We start from the raw sequence: 16,099 nt of genomic DNA, 5'->3' as shown, positions 1-16,099 counted from the left end.
AAGTTTGTAGTGTATTAGATATATTTATATCAAAACTCAGAAGATTAGGGTAAAAGTAACAAAATCATCAGGATCATCCTACATATTGGTGAAAATCCCAAGTAGTCAGGCACGTGCAGCACTAGTTCAGAAATAGCAAGAAACCAAAGAGCAAATGCAGTGAGCAGCAAGGCCTGGAATAGCATTCTTTAGTTTCTGTTTTGGCTTAAATTTAAGAACCAAATACATTACAATGAACAAGGGTTAAAAGCATGGATGTGGTGATACAGACTTCCAAACCACTTTGACTGAGCAAAGTAGCAAACAAGGAAGGCCCTGTCAGACAAGTGAAATAAGGTATGTGTTTTGACATGCAGGACCAATTCAGTGTTTCCATGACTGAAACTGCTGTGTTTCCTGATGAGAGAGTTACACAGAGACATGTTCCAGGAAGCTGCAACTGGCCATAGATTCAAGATGTGACAGATCGGAGCGACCACAGACAATCTCAAGATTTTTCTGAACCAGATGAGAAGTTTGTTTCTTGGACTATGGAACAATCACAGTGCCAGTAGTGGTTAAGCACTAAGGTAAACCTGAAGGCATTGCTTTCTTGAGACAATATTGTACAGTGGTACCTCGGGTTACATACGCTTCAGGTTACAGACTCTGCTAAACCAGAAATAGTACCTCGGGTTAAGAACTTTGCTTCAGGATGAGAACAGAAATCACGCGGTGGCGGCGCAGCGGCAGCAGCGGGAGGCCCCATTAGCTAAAGTGGTGCTTCAGGTTAAGAACAGTTTCAGGTTAAGAACGGACCGCCGGAACGAATTAAGTACGTAACCAGAAGTACCACTGTATCTATTTGTTAACAGTGCATGTTGCAAGCAGAGAAAAAGGCTACAACTTGGGAGTGAAAGCACACCTGGCATCTTTACAATAACCAACAGTGTTTAGTGGTGGGAGCTCATACACTTTAAGCAGGCTCATACTCTGGGAAGGGGATTTATAGCAATAATCAAGACTAAATTTGAAAATAAAGCAAGTTGAAACCTGGAATTTTCCTTTGCACAAAAATTAAATCAGATTTAAGGTAAAGGGACCCCTGACCATTCGGTCCAGTTGTGACCGACTCGGGTTGCGGCACTCATATCGCTGTATTGACCGAGGGAGCTTCCGGGTCATGTGGCCAGCATGACAAAGCCGCTTCTGGAGAACCAGAGCAGCGCACGGAAACGCCGTTTACCTTCCCGCCAGAGCGGTACCTAATTATCTACTTGCACTTTGATGAGCTTTCGAACTGCTAGGTTGGCAGGAGCAGGGACCGAGCAATGGGAGCTCACCCCGTCGCGGGGATTCGAACCAACGACCTTCTGATCGGCAAGCCCTAGGCTCTGGTTTAACCCACAGCACCACCTGCGTCCCAAAATCAAATTTAGGAAGGTGAAATCTAGTAATACTGTTCATTAGCATGTGCAGAATTGCACTCCTGTTTTAGATATTTGCATAGCCATCAGGAAACAATTGATTTGTAGTATACACTATTCCCTAGGGTTTAGCAGTTTTGAGACTTCATCTGCAGAGTGGTGGTTATCAAGGCAGGTCCTAAACATTCTGCTTCTTGAGCAAAGGAAGGCTTCCCCCATTCCATGTAGAGAAGCGGAACTTGAATCTTCAGCCCTGGTAATGGCATATCATCCTCCAATGCACCCGTGTGGCGCTTTGAGACCCGTGTTCCCTTAGGGCGGTGCACAAAAAAAGATTCATGGCACACAACTTCGTTCTCCAATAAGCTAGTGGACCTCTGGAGGAATGGCTGAGGGGCTGCCATGGCAGCTCTTTTTGGAAATTGGCTCACCTAAGCCGCCCTGAGTCGCTGTCAAAGGGAAAGGCGGGCTATAAATAAATATAATAATGGTAGGGATGGCAACGGTTGTTAAGTTTTCATTAGCTTCAATGGGTACTTGATGAGATATTAGGTGATTATAGCTTTTGTCTTGTGTGCTGTCTCCCATAAAAGCAGCTAGAAGTGCAACTAAAACCACAACCCCTCGCTGACGTATGTTTAACATATATGAGACACTGCCTCTGTGCACACAGCGGACGCAACAGCACCTCAGCGATTCTGCCGCCGACCGACTAGAGCTCGCTGCCGCTTCCCATCAGCCCCCGCGGTCAGAAAGAGTCTCTCCTACGGTTGGGCTCTGCGCCGCGCCGCGGCAAACCACACCCTTTCCAGAAACGTCGCCTTAGCGCTGCGGGATTGGCTGCAGAGCGAAGCCACGCCTCTTCCCGCTCGTCCAATCAAGAGAGGGAGTGCCAAGGTTTGATTGCGCTGAGTCCTTGTCTCGCGCTCAGCGTCTTTCCGCTCACCTCTCGCTTCGGCGTCCGCGCGCGCGTGTCTGTGAGAGAGAAGTCTCGCGGTGGCGGGTGAGTTTCCCCTCCGGCAGCTGCTTCGGTCTCCGCGCGGTGCGCTCGTGCTGCGGGGCGGGCTTCGTTCTGCGCCCTGCTTTAGCTGACGGTTTGGGAAAGTCGTATGAAAGCAGCCCCTCAACGGCTGAAGGAGGACCGTTGGGGCGGGGTTGGCTCTCTCCACGCGAGTTGTGGGTAGCTCCCTTCCCGGCCGATAGGAAGCGGGCCTGTCGAGAGAGAAACGAGGGGATGCAAAAAAAAAAAAGCAACCCGCCACCAACAGCCCCCTCACCGAATGGTAAAACTCCCCTTCCTGATCCCTCAGCAGCTGCAATTAACGAGCGAGGAAAAGGGATTCCTCTGCTTGAGACCTCTCGCCCGCTCTCCCTTCTTCCTGTCACATTGTTGAGGTCTCTGCAAAAACTGCAGAGTTTGTCCTGGTAACAGTTTCTCATTCAGCTAATACTTTTTTTTTGTTTTCAATATTTTTATATAACGGTTTAATCATGTTTCCAGGTCTCTGTTTACAAAAAGTCGTTTCCTTCCGCCTCTAAACGCACGACCGTCCCTTTCCCTTTCTTCCGTAGAAACCTGACCCTCCGAATGGTGCAGCAATAAAACTGCTCGCACATTTGCAAAGCTGAACCGGGTCCAGGTTGCTTTCGGATTGGATCGGGGAGCGCGGGTTGAGGTTGCTGCGTTGCAGAGGGTTGGACTAGACGACCCTGGGAGTCCCTTCCAACTCTACAATTCTCAGTTTGAGGTGTTGGTGAAATGGTGGTTGTGTTAAACATCAGCTGCCTCTTGAGTTAAGGGGAGGGGGGGTTTGAGAAATTGTGGTTCATTCTCTTGGCTGTAAAAGTGTGGCAATGTTTTTTAGTTGTGTGTGAGAGGTGTGTCCCTTTTGAATATTAATACTGCTCCTGCAAACACATGCTATGGATCGAGCTTGAGTTTGGGGAAAGTACTCTACAATTCAATGATTCAATTATTATTTCTAATAATTTATAAAACTCCTTCCTTATTACTCTTTTAACTAATTGTGCTTTTACATTGCATTTATAAATATTTCATGTGGATGTATAAGTAAACTGAGTTTGTAGTTTTACCCTAATTATGAAATAAACTCTTCTCTTTGCAGCTGTAGCAAATATTTGCTGAGCCCCTCTGGCATGTGCAACAGTAATTTTTAACTGGCACTTGAGTTAATTCAAGTGCTTTGTACTATGTCTCTTGTACTGAATCTCTTAAGACAACTGCTGGAATATTATGGTGTGCCACCAGAATTGGTAAGCAAATATTATTGACAAGCTCAGGAGTGGGGATGTTTTATGGAAGTTTTGTATTAAAACAGAGTTAGAGCTATACAGTTTTCACAGTGTTCCATGACTCCATTCTGTATGCTTACCATCAGCGTCTAGGGTTCTTCTGGTGAGTGTGGAGGAGTAGAGCTGGAAGACTGCTGAATGATTGAGAAACTTATATATCCTTCCTGGAGAGGAGGAGTCTTGCAGTTTCAGACTTGATTTCAGCACTGAAAGTGCTTAGAACTGCATTTATCACCAATAACATAGTAGTAAAGAAGAACATCATAAGGAACAAGAATTAGGAGTCCAACAATGTCCTTAACAAAAAAAGGACTATAATAAATATCACGGAAGAGAGGCATAATCCACCCTCTATAATCTGATTGATCTGATTGATCCACTCCCTGCTGACCTGAAGAACAAAGCGAGTCCAACTTTCTGTTCTCAATCAGGAGGGTGGTGCAACAAATAGCAGAGGGGTATTCAGTAGAATAAAGTCTCGGATTGTGAAGCCACAGCCACCATGACTAGAGCTACCATGCTTTTCTCTAGAAGGCTCCTCCTTCCCAGGGATGGCATGAAGTTTTCCCCTCCTGATCCTGCCTTCTTTCTGAAGAAGAGTTAGCTCTTTTCTGTTTGCTTCCCTACCCTGCTGACTGAGAATCTAGAATGTTTGGGTTGTTTATAGATTCTTGGATTTGCATAGATTGCCTTTTTATTACATTTTTCTTTTTACAGCTTATACAGAGGTGTGAAGTTTGTCTTAATGCCTTTGCTCATATGATTGCATCCCATCTTCCTTCAAACACCTCTTCAGGAGTACACTTCCAACAGTTATGTGCCATCTCAAGAAGCTATGCAGTAAGATCATCAACATTTTTCTTTTTTCCTTAATAGTGCTTATGAAGTGTGTAGGTGTTGGCTTCTTCCATAGCAATTTTACTTCATGACTAGCTTCACATTTCTGCACTATCAGAAATGTTCTCCAGTGTGTCCTCTCCCTTCACTTCTTTCTTTCTTTCTTTCTTTCTTTCTTTCTTTCTTTCTTTTCTATCTTGGGAGTCTTCCATACATGATGATGATTAATGATATTTCTATGCCATCCTGTAACCAAAGTTATTGGTGGCATACATAAAAATGTTTAAAATAAAATATAAGCAATGAAAATAAGTTGCAGTATATGCAACACAGGACAGATTATGTAATAAAATTTAGCAAATATATGCTTTTTCACAAGCAGTTATCTTTTTGTAACTTCTACAGTTCTACACTGTACCTTTTAATAACTTCATGTGCTATTTATTTTTGTTAATGAAATTTCAAGACTCTCCTTCATCACACACGGTTAACACAGGGTGGTTTCCCACATAATGTAACACATAACATAAAACAGTAATAAACTTAAATTGCTAATAAAAACAATAATCAGTCAAACATGTTGGTGCAGAGTAAATACAAAGGCCCATAAAAACAAGTGTATTTTAATTTGACTGTTGACTCCCAGCAAGGATGTTGCCATCTGTGCCTTCACGAGAAGAGAATTCTACACTCATGGTGCTACACCACAACAGACAATTTCGTATCCTCCATCCCGGTAACCGGTTGGTATGGGAAGAAGTATAACAGGGTTGCAGGTCATTTGAAGCTTTAAAAGTCAACACTAGCATCTTAACTGTGCCTGCTAACATATAGGCAGCCAATACAGATCATGCAGAATAGGTGTAAAAACGGTGCAGATGCACCTATCAATACTCCAGTGGCAGAATTTACCACTAGCTGGTTAAAAGACATCTCTGGATGTCTTTAAGGGATCCCCAGTGTAGAGTGCATTTCATTATTATTATTATTATTATTATTATTATTATTATTTATTAAAATAATTCAAGGGGGTTTCCCAGGTAAGTAACACCCAGATTATTGAAATGAACTCTAATAGAATAGATAATAGACAGAGTGCATTTCAATAGTCTAGGTGTTACTTACCTGGGAAACCCCCTTGAACTTGGTACAACCTCCCTTTGAGTAGACATTCACAGGATTGCACTGTCAGTGTGCTTTATTGAATCTCTCCACCCCCAACCCCATTATTTCACGTCTTTTTGACTACTGAAATAATAAAAATAAAAAATTATTTATATCCCGCCCTCCCCAGCCAGAACCAGGCTCAGGGTGGCTAACATCAAAAAATATAATACGTTAAGACATAAAATTCAGCAATCGACTGAAATACAGCTTAAAATTGGATTTAAATCAAAATAAAATCAGATGGCTACCCGCAAATTATAACTATGACTATAGGGGTTGGGAACTTTAAGTACTCACCATGCTCAGCTATTTGTATGAGCCGGTGAGAAGAGTTAGAGAGGCCACTTATATGCAGGGTCTTGTAAAAGGAGAGGGGTCAGACTGAGCCCCAACCAAAGGCCTGGCGGAACAGCTCCATCTTGCAGGCCCTGCGGAAAGATGTCAAGTCCCGTAGGGCCTAGTCTCTTGCGACAGAGCATTCCACCAGACTGGGGCCAGGGCCAAAAAGGCCCTGGCTCTGGTCGAGGCCAGTCTAACCTCCTTGAGGCCCGGGACATCCAAGATGTTATTATTTGCAGACCGTAAGGTCCTCCGTGGGGCATACCAGGAGAGGTGGTCCCATAGGTACGAGGGCCCCAGGTCGTATAGGGCCTTAAAGGTTAGAACCAGCACCTTAAACCTGACTCTGTACTCCACCGGGAGCCAGTGCAGCTGATATAGCACTTGTTGGATGTGGTCGCACGGCGAAGACCCCGTACGTAGTCTCGCCGTGGCATTCTGCACCCGCTGGAGTTTCTGGGTCAGCTTCATGGGCAGCCCCGGAGGAGCAAATTACAGTAATCAAGCCTGGAGGTAATCAAGCATGGATCACAGTGTCTAGATCAGGGCGAGAAAGATAAGGAACCAGCTGCTTAACATCGTGGAGATGGAAAAATGCTGCCTTTGCTGTATCTGTAACCTGCGCCTCCATAGAGACGGAGGCGTCAAGGGTTACACCCAGACTCTTGACAGAAGGTCTGGCACTAATTGCGCCCCCGCAAGGGATGGGAGTTTAACCCCCAACCCCATGTCATCTCGACCCAACCAGAAGACCTCTGTCTTTAAAGAATTTAGCTTCAACAGGCTCCCACGCAACCATCCAGCCATGGCCTTTTGAGAGATACAACACATAAATTAATGTATCAGGTAAAATAAACATGCTGAATCAGACGTCAATCAATTTATGAAAACAGTTTCCAACTGAAGCATTTCTGGGGAAACCCCCCCTTTCCCCCCCCAAATGTATGATTAAAATTGATGATTCGTGTTTACCTTAAAATCCTGCACAGTAACAATCACCTTTATTTACCCAAACAGTAAGTGTTGCATCTGCTACTAAGCTGAAAACCAGCCTACACTTTTTTAATTCCTGCAAAACGCATCTATCTTAAGGTTTCGGTAATGTGCACATACATTTTATTGGCTAAAATATAGATGACAAAGCAACAAAAGTCATTTTATTGGTTGACAGCTGTTTTAAAAATATTCTCATTTAACTTGAAGAGGATTGCTTGATTCTTAGGTGTCCTGGGCATGGGAAAGAAAAAAGTATGGATCTACCCGAAGTTTCGTTCGCAGACTGGGGAAATATCTTTCTTTAACTCCTTGTCCAAGGCCTCAGTTTCAGGTATAGGGGTTATTGCAAAATGTAAGAGTAATACAATTGTAATACATTATTTAAAATCATGTTCTGTGTGGCATATAATAATGTAGGGAACAAACAGCAGGCATCCCTAAATGAATTCTACTGGAATTGTGCTGTTTAGCATTTGGAAATTGGTAATAGAAATGTATTTTGAGTTATGGTAGAAATAATTATTATTCAGCACTGAGAATTAAGGAGGAAAATGGATAAAGGGAAAATCCTAAATATTTCTATGCTATGAATATGAAAAATAAGTATTTGAGAGTCCAGAGCCAAATGATTTTGGAGACAATGAGATCATCTATGCTGTAGTACTTGGGGGGGGGGGGAGTACTGAATACTATCTGCTAGCCATTGCAATTCAGCTAAAAGATGGTGCTGTAACTGTGCTCCTGAAAAACAAATTGAGAGAATTGTGCTCTCTCCCACCTAAGTGTTGGCTTTTCAGAAGAGTTATGGTGGTAGTGCCTCCAAAACTCTTGAAACAATATGTATAACCCTGCTGTTGACAGTTCTAGTTCACCTCATCTTAAATGAATGATTAGAATTTTCAAAGATAAAGACAAGAGTAAAAAAGTGGTTGGAAGTATGGCATTGCTGCCAAAGAGGGCAATAAAGAGTTGTCATGTTGGAGGCTGCTTCTTGCCATTTGTGTACAGTGGCTTGCCATGCAGATCAGGTGATACTCACCATGTCTCACTTCTCTTTGCCCTTGTGGTTTGATCCATGCAGTGAGCCTCTGCGCATCACATATTGACACACAAAGGCAGGCAACCCGCAGTGGCTTAATTGGTGGCTGATTTGTCTGTTCTTGCTCTCAAAAGGTTATTCTGCTTGGCAAATAGCTGATAGGATATTGGACAGGACAACAACATGGTTCTCCTGCACCACTCACTAAACAGAGAAATAATTCATTAAAATACTAGAACTAGTGGATGCTTGATATTTTTATTTTGTATATATACAGTATATTTTATATATATACAGTATATATAAATGTATATACAAATGTATACTGATATACATTTATAGACTTTTAATAATATTTCTTCCCTGCTGCCTTAGGTAATCCAGAGTTTGAATTCTTTGACATCTGAGCAAAGTATTTCTAGTAGCTCTGTTACACCATCTCTTGCTGATGTTTTGTGGATGGCAGAAAATGAAAGAGAACCATACGCTAGATTTAGGTAAGTAAAACTGACATGTCTTTAGAATAAATGTTTGTTTTATAATGGAATTGTCTCAGTGATTCTTAGCTACTGCTTTCCTTACTTGAGAGACAATAACAATCAGCATTTGATTTTTTATAAGAACATCATCCAAGCTTTTGCAGTCACATTTATATTTCTCAGTAATGGGTTGTATCCTGAGAATGGAGAGTGAGGGAAGATGAGGATGGTGGCTTTCTCATTCCCTTTCCTTCTGACCACCCACCAAGAAATGCCTCTCTTAAATGTCAGGAGACACGCCCCCCCCCAAAGAACAGTGGCATGGGGGGTTTTATTGAGAGAAGAAGATTGCCCAATATGTAATAGAAGCACTTTGTACACGTAGACTTCTGATTGTGCATAAGAATATAAGATGAACCTGCTGAATCAGGCCAGTGGCCCACCTAGTCCAACATCCAGTTCTTTCAGTGGCCAACCAGCTGCTTATGAGAAGTGAACAAGCAGGATGTGAGTACAACTGCACTCTTCTGCACCTGAGAGAAATGCCCATAAAACACAGACATAATATAGAATTGTGCTGCAGACCACCTAATGTTGAGTTCTGTCATGGTCAGATTGAATATGTTTGTATATCTCTTTACAGTAATAATTTTGGCTTCTTCAGTGTTTCCTCTGTTCACTTATAAATATATACATTGGTATTTTCTAGATATGATGAATGGAGAGGAGTTATGCCGGTTGCTACAAAAGGAAGTATGCAAAACTTAACTGTTGTGAATGAAGATGCATTCAAAAAAATTTCTGCTCTTGAGAATGAATTAGCTCATCTTCGTGCACAGATTGCAGCAATTGTGGCAGTGCCTAGATCAGGAAATGATCAACCATGTAAGCCTGTCTTTGTGATTCCTGATACATGTGTCCATGCATGGCTCCTGCTCTTCATAATGTCCAGTCACACTGACATCTCATAGCAACATTTATATAGAAAACTGTCTTCATATTTCATTATCCAGCACACAGTGTTCATATGTTTAAAAGTTAGATATGTAGTGTAGGCAAGAGAAAACGAAATAACATATATTAGAAATAGAAGTCTAGTCAACACACTAGATAGGAGTGTTATTGGGAATTTTGCCTGAATCCAAAGAACTCGCAATTATTTCTATATATTCCTAGGAGGGAACAGCATTCTTCCCCGCCCGCCCCCCCGCAATGCTGCCTGGTAAACTTCTTTTCAGATTGAGGGAAAGATCAAAAGCAATTGTGAAATAGTATAGAGGTCTACTGTTCAAACAAAAAAGGGGGAGTCATGGTTGTTGTGTGTTATAAAATATTCATTAATTATGTAAATGAAAGTTGGGGCTCTGTGCATTGCCCATATTTTACCATTGTACCATACCAGCCGAAAATGTTACTATATTCTTCAGGATTCAGCCTTTTAGAAATGAGGATTATAAACACTTTAACAAATAAATTTGTAAACATTTTCTTTTAGCCCATATAACTATAGTAATGTGCTTGAAAAGGTGTAATTGTGATGTCTGAAATCTTAAACTAAAGAAGGACTGTGAGTGACTTTAGTGGTGGGAGGTTGTCCAGTATAGTTTATTTACCATATTTTTATCCAATTCTTTCTCCATGGATTTCATGGCACTATTTATAATATTACACTTTACCCTTGCAATATTTCTGAGGAAACCTAGGTTAGGAGAGAGTCACTCAGTGTTCATGGCTGAACAGTGATCTGAATCCAGGTCTTCCTTGTCCAAGTCTGAAATCTGCCAGAACCACTGTAGCATAATGATTTGCCTGTTGAATAATTTTTTTAAAATAACCTTTCAAGGTAGTATGATTTTGTTCCTTGGAGTCTTCTGTTGTTTCATGGAAGACAACACTTGCTAGACTTTGCAGGTAGTGTTAAAAGTGCATCAAAGGACCTTCATGCCATTGTCATATCAACATTAAAGTTCCCTAATATCACCTCTTGAATTGTTTAATAGGTTCAGGCATTGTGAATTCTTCAAACATGGCCTTTAATGCTCTCCCACAGCCAGGAGTGACTTCGACACCAGTCCCAAGTTCTCACATTGCTGTTCCTCCACCGCCACCAGCACCACCATGTCCAGCTGTACCGCTATCTAATTTGGATTCCCGTAATTCAGCCATTGAGCTTATTAAACAACGTCGGGCTTCAAGTAAGATAAGAAATACTACAGATAGTACAGGTTGGCAGAAGGAAGAAGCTCTTCCCACTATGATGGATGTTCTGAAGGATATAAATAAGATCAAACTAAGAGCAGTTGAGAGGTATGTTGAGCAGAACATGCGTTTGAAGATAAAATAATGAATATAACATATGGTCAACATCTTCCCTCTGAGAAGTTATTTAAGAGTGCCTGAAACTGGTGTTATATGCAGGGGTGCCTAGCTGCTGTCAGCGCCCACTCCTGCTTGAATGCACTTGGACTGATGAGTGAATACATAAATTGTGCAGAGAACTCACACTGAACTAGCAGAATTATTTCCCCTGAAAATCTAAGATGGTGCTCATAACCTTCCTTCCTTTCCCTGTTCTGCTGAGTGGGTGACAGAGGACATGGCATTGAAACCTCTCCTGATAGTTCGATATAGCTGCTACAAATCATTTTTGCTATATAATGTATTTATTTTTATTTAACAAACAGTGTATACAACTTAACTCTAAATACAGTCGCGCCTTGGTTCTCGAAGGTAATCCATTCCGGAAGTCTGTTTGACTTCCAAAACGTTCAAAAACCAAGGCACAGCTTCCGATTGGCTCCAGGAGCTTCCTGCCCTCAAGCGGAAGCTGCTTCAGACATTTGGCTTCTGAAAAACGTTCATAAACCGGAACACTTACTTCAAGGTTTTCAGCATTCGGGAGCCAAAATGTACGAGTACTAAGGCATTCAAGAACCAAGGTACGACTGTACAACCTCAAAGCGGTTTACAAAGATGATAAAAATCACATCAAGATGGCAATAAAAATCAATTTTTAATTAAAAACAGTTTATTTTGAAAAGGAAGATCAATAAAATCAAAAGCTAAAAATATATGTTCTACAATTTGTTGAATTCAAATAATAGCCATAATAGGTTAGCTTTCTTTTTTCCCTAAGGAGTCTTTTCCTGGATCTGAAAATGAACTGAAATCAAGAATGAGGTGTCTGATAGCAAATGCATGCATTTGATACCTGAATGCATCAGCACATCACATAAATTTGCACGAGATTGTGCTGTTGTGAAGATGCCTACTTGTCATGTAGTTCAATGCGTCTTGGTGTCAGCTCCCCAGACACAGATGAAGAATTGGTTACCAGTTTTATTTGAAAAGTTCAAGTGCCTCCTTCATGCTCTCTCACATGCAGCTGAACTCATGGGAAAGGATCTACAGTGGACTCAATGAGTTCTTTAACTCTCTTCCCCAATACTAGGCCAGGTGCACATAGTGTCAAGTGGTACAGCAAGATACCCAGAATTTACTTTGCATGAGAATGCATTGATTCTTTTCAAAGTGACCCTTTGCTTTCAGAAAGCACTTTGATCCAACACTTTGATCCTGTCTGTCAAACTGGGAAGAAAACAACTTTCGCAGATACACCTCTCCTTGTGACACTTCCCATGCTATTGTGAAGAGTACCCCCAATCCTCTGAAGCAGATTTGTGAAGGCTTTGGTGGTTGAAGGGGGGAGAGGGAATACATGAAAGTTTTCTCTTTCCTGGTTGTATTGTCAGAAGCCTCCCTGGAATAAAAAAAGCCTTCTATCTGTGGAGGGTCACAGAACTAAAGAGGGTGGCAAGTAGTACTGCATGCATTTACTATGTAGGAGAAGCAGCATCTTTGACTGAAGATTGCAAACATTTTGGCTCTCTTTCCAGATCACCAGGAGGTACACCTCTACCCAAAACAAAAAAAAGAATTGCATCACAGTGGGATCCAGCAGCTTTAATAGCAGAAGCTCTTAAAGAGAAATTTGCATCACAGAACAATGATGATTCCTTTGATAAAGAGAACAGATCCTATGGTACTTCTCCATTTTCCAGTCCAGATACCCCAGTGGTATGTATATGTTTTTATTTTGTTAATGGCTTCTGTTATTTATATATGGCATGAATACTAGTGATACAGAATGAAGTCTAATAGTGTCCAGTGTTATGATCTCAATTAAGGGGGGGGGGAAAGCAAATGCTAAATAGTTTGTCATTTTATTAATTATAGATATTTTTGTACAGCTCTTAATTAAAATTGCTAGGGCAACCTACACAAGAACATATAAAGTCAGTTAAAATACACTTACAGCTTACAGTTTATATTAAAAGAAAACAGTAACAATCATAACAGGTGAAACTGTAGTACAGCATAAAAGAGATCAACAGCATTGAAGAGATCTAAAACATAATGTCAGGGAACTGCCATCAGTGCCGGAGGGAGAGAGCAAAAGCCAGAGGGATTCCAGAGAGTGTCCAGGGATCCGGAGGAGCAGCGCATCTTCTGGGGAAGAGAATCAGCGTAGCACCAGTGGAGAAGGGGGGCAGATGGGGGAAGCGGCGAGGCGGTCCCATGACTCCTTGCCTGGGACCAGCGGGGAGAGTTGGGGTCCTCCGCTACCCACGCCCTCCTTGTGCAGAAGGCTTTCGCACAGAGAGAGTAGGAGGAGACTAGGCGTCAAAGAGCTTCTTTGCTGGAAGAAGTTTAAGAAACGCCCACTGATGGATTCTGCCAGCGATTGAGTCAGCCACGGGTGAGTGGCTGTCCGGACAGAAAAGGTTCACTTAGGCAACCCAGCCAGGTGTTTGCACCCAGCCGGGGAGATAAGCACCGGCTTACGCACGAGCAACCCCTAGAACCATTACACATACTAAGAGATGTAACCAAATTTAAAAGGTTAATGCTGCTACAAAAGCATTAAGCATGGTTTTAAAGCTAGTGGAGGAAACTTGAGAGTGGACTTCCTGAAGGAGGCTCCCATGTTGATCATTTACCCATGATTAAGGATTGGGAGAGGGTTGCCTCTGCACTAGCTGAACGTCTTTCCCATCCTTGCCCAGTGCTGGCAAGGGCCTTCCATCTTCTGCATTAGGGGCCAGTAGAAGGGGGCTTACTTTCAAAGTACAGGGATGGCTTGAATTATTCTGTTGTCTTACAGAGAGGATGCCACACAGTAGCTGTACAGTTGTGATCCCAAGTTTATTTTCTTGTGATACTTTCTCTTGACCCTTATTGAATTCAGGAAATGAGTTAAAAAATAAACTGCCATGCAGTACTTTCAGTTATTCAGAAGCTGGTGGGAGATTTACAGAAGCATTTTTAATTAAATAACTGAACAACAATACAAAAAATTCCTTCCAGTAGCACCTTAAAGACCAACTAAGTTAGTTCTAGGTATGAGCTTTCGTGTGCATGCACACTTCTTCAGATACACTGAAACAGAAAGAAGAAGTGTGCATGCACACGAAAGCTCATACCTAGAACTAACTTAGTTGGTTTTTAAGTTGCTACTGGAAGGAATTTTTTGTTTTGACTATGGCAGACCAACACGGCTACCTATCTGTAACTGAACAACAATTGCATATGTATACTGCCCATATTTACAGAGACATTAAAAATACAGAGACATTAAAAATACAACAGCTACATCCAAAATTAGCAAAACCAGTTATAAAAGCATTTGCAAAATATACCAACATAGGCACAATGGCTAAGAACAATTAAAAACCCATATAAAATGAGTTTAGCCACATAATACTAGAACATGACAAACTCAAAGTGGGAAAGGAAGTTGTGAAGCAACCCATGAAACTCTTTGTCATGAAGAGCAGTCGATTTGTTCACATTGGACATAGGAGCAGGTGATTTGCTTGTTTATTTTGCTAAAATATTTAGTGCATATTTCCATCTAATATATGGAAGCCCAATATATTTCATATCAAAATGCTTCTTTTAAAACAGATAAGTTATTTCCTAACAAATTGGTTGTTTATTTTAGGTCTATGTTTGACATTCTCACTTGCTCTACATTGAAATTTCTTGCTTGGCCTGTTCATTAAGATTGGAGAAAAGTGTTAATCAACTCGTATTTTCCTTTTCAATCTTTTCTAAAAATAGCATTTAAAATGTGTTTTGTTTCAGGTTGGCTGTCGCGTTTTGAAGCCAAGTATGAAGCAGACGCTTATTAGAACTAATGAGCTGATGTAGGTATCACCTGCAAAACCAGCAATTCATATTTAGCCATGGTGTAGAGCTTCTTGAGAAAAGCTCTGCCACTGGTTTCGTAGACCTTGATACTGTGCTATAAAGCAACGGCTTTTAGAGCTAGCTGTTTTTCATTAATCTACTTCAGCAGCCAAGCATCTGGAATTTGTTTGCGTAAAATATTTTATCAGCAGGAGTATGTTTTACTGGTTTTTATAACAACTTTCTAGTCTGGGCTGCAGAATTTAAAGCAGACACATAAACATGTCAAAAAGGGGAAGAGAATAGTACCATAGAAACAAAATATAAATTAATTTGGTTATATGTAGATGATAATATATTTACCAAACAGTATCCTGTTCATTTGTTTTCCTGTAATGGGATTAGCTATTATGTGAAGAGTTGATGCGTGCTGTGGCTTTTGGCCTCTCCCCCTGCACATTCACATTCTCGGCAGCCTTACTTCAACACATTGAGGATATCTCTGCAGAGGGAGCATCTGTCCCACCTAACACATGTAGCCTTTCCCCATCAACTGGGACCCTTATGTACGGAGCTTGCATGTGCTTGATGGGCTTTCCCTTTGCGATCTTGCCCCCAATGCATTTACAATGAGGGAGAGGTTGGGGGTGAAGACACAAAGACAGGACCAGTGGACAGAGCCCCACTTCCTCTTACATGATTGCTAATTTCATGATGGGAACATCACTGAATAGGGCTAAGGTGTTGATAATAAGGAATAGCTTCCTCAAAATTATCCCTTTCTCAATTTGATTCAGTGGTGCAGCCTTATAAGATCTCAATAATTGGCACCAGTGGTGTTTGCTTGGTTTTGAGTAAGAGACCATTAATTTCCTTGAATACTGTAAAAGTTTGTAAAGAAAACACAGGAACTGTGTGCATATTTGAAATGCATGATTCAAATAAATATTGCTGTTGACTATTTGCACTCCAGTAAATTTTGCTTACAAAAGAAATATTTATGTCTAAACTGTATGATCATTCTCCATGACTGAAATATTTCAGATTTCGTAGTCTTGTATATGAAGATTTGTGGAGGAATATAAGCTATATGATATGTCATTCCCCTTGTAACTTACAGTACACTATACAGGGTCAAAGTGTTATCTAAAAAAAGTTTGCATCTCTTCTACCACAACCATTTAAACTCTGGATGCCCTGTCATACATGCAACCTAGATATTGCACAGCCCAGAGAGTTTCTGGATTTTACCCATAATGTGTGTTTATCAGGTTCTCCCCATGTATTCAAACCTTCTGGTGGACTCTTGTGGACTTTTGAGTGTTGCTTTT

At 41.3% G+C, this 16,099-nt stretch overlaps 1 protein-coding gene across 8 annotated transcripts; it reads left to right on the top strand.

Annotated features, from left to right (window-relative positions):
* The first annotated feature begins 2,283 nt into the window (after window positions 1-2,283).
* MTFR2 (mitochondrial fission regulator 2) lies at window positions 2,284-15,729 on the top strand. Of its 8 annotated transcripts, none has more exons than XM_081855359.1 (10): window positions 2,284-2,409; window positions 2,979-3,046; window positions 3,533-3,680; window positions 4,437-4,559; window positions 7,285-7,389; window positions 8,473-8,594; window positions 9,286-9,461; window positions 10,577-10,883; window positions 12,473-12,653; window positions 14,724-15,729. In XM_081855359.1, the coding sequence occupies exons 3-10, from the start codon at window positions 3,618-3,620 to the stop codon at window positions 14,787-14,789; spliced, it is 1,143 nt and encodes a 380-aa protein (XP_081711485.1). In that variant the 5' UTR covers window positions 2,284-2,409; window positions 2,979-3,046; window positions 3,533-3,617; the 3' UTR covers window positions 14,790-15,729. The 8 variants fall into 8 exon arrangements, with proteins under 8 accessions (XP_081711485.1, XP_081711490.1, XP_081711492.1 ...); XM_081855360.1 differs by lacking the exon at window positions 2,284-2,409 and adding an exon at window positions 2,696-2,831; XM_081855364.1 differs by lacking the exon at window positions 3,533-3,680.
* Window positions 15,730-16,099: the final 370 nt, after the last annotated feature.

This window comes from Podarcis erhardii (assembly GCF_964252035.2).
Source record: "Podarcis erhardii genome assembly, chromosome: 3".
NCBI classification, from domain to species: Eukaryota; Metazoa; Chordata; class Lepidosauria; order Squamata; family Lacertidae; genus Podarcis; species Podarcis erhardii.
This window is presented reverse-complemented; position numbering and strand designations above follow the sequence as displayed.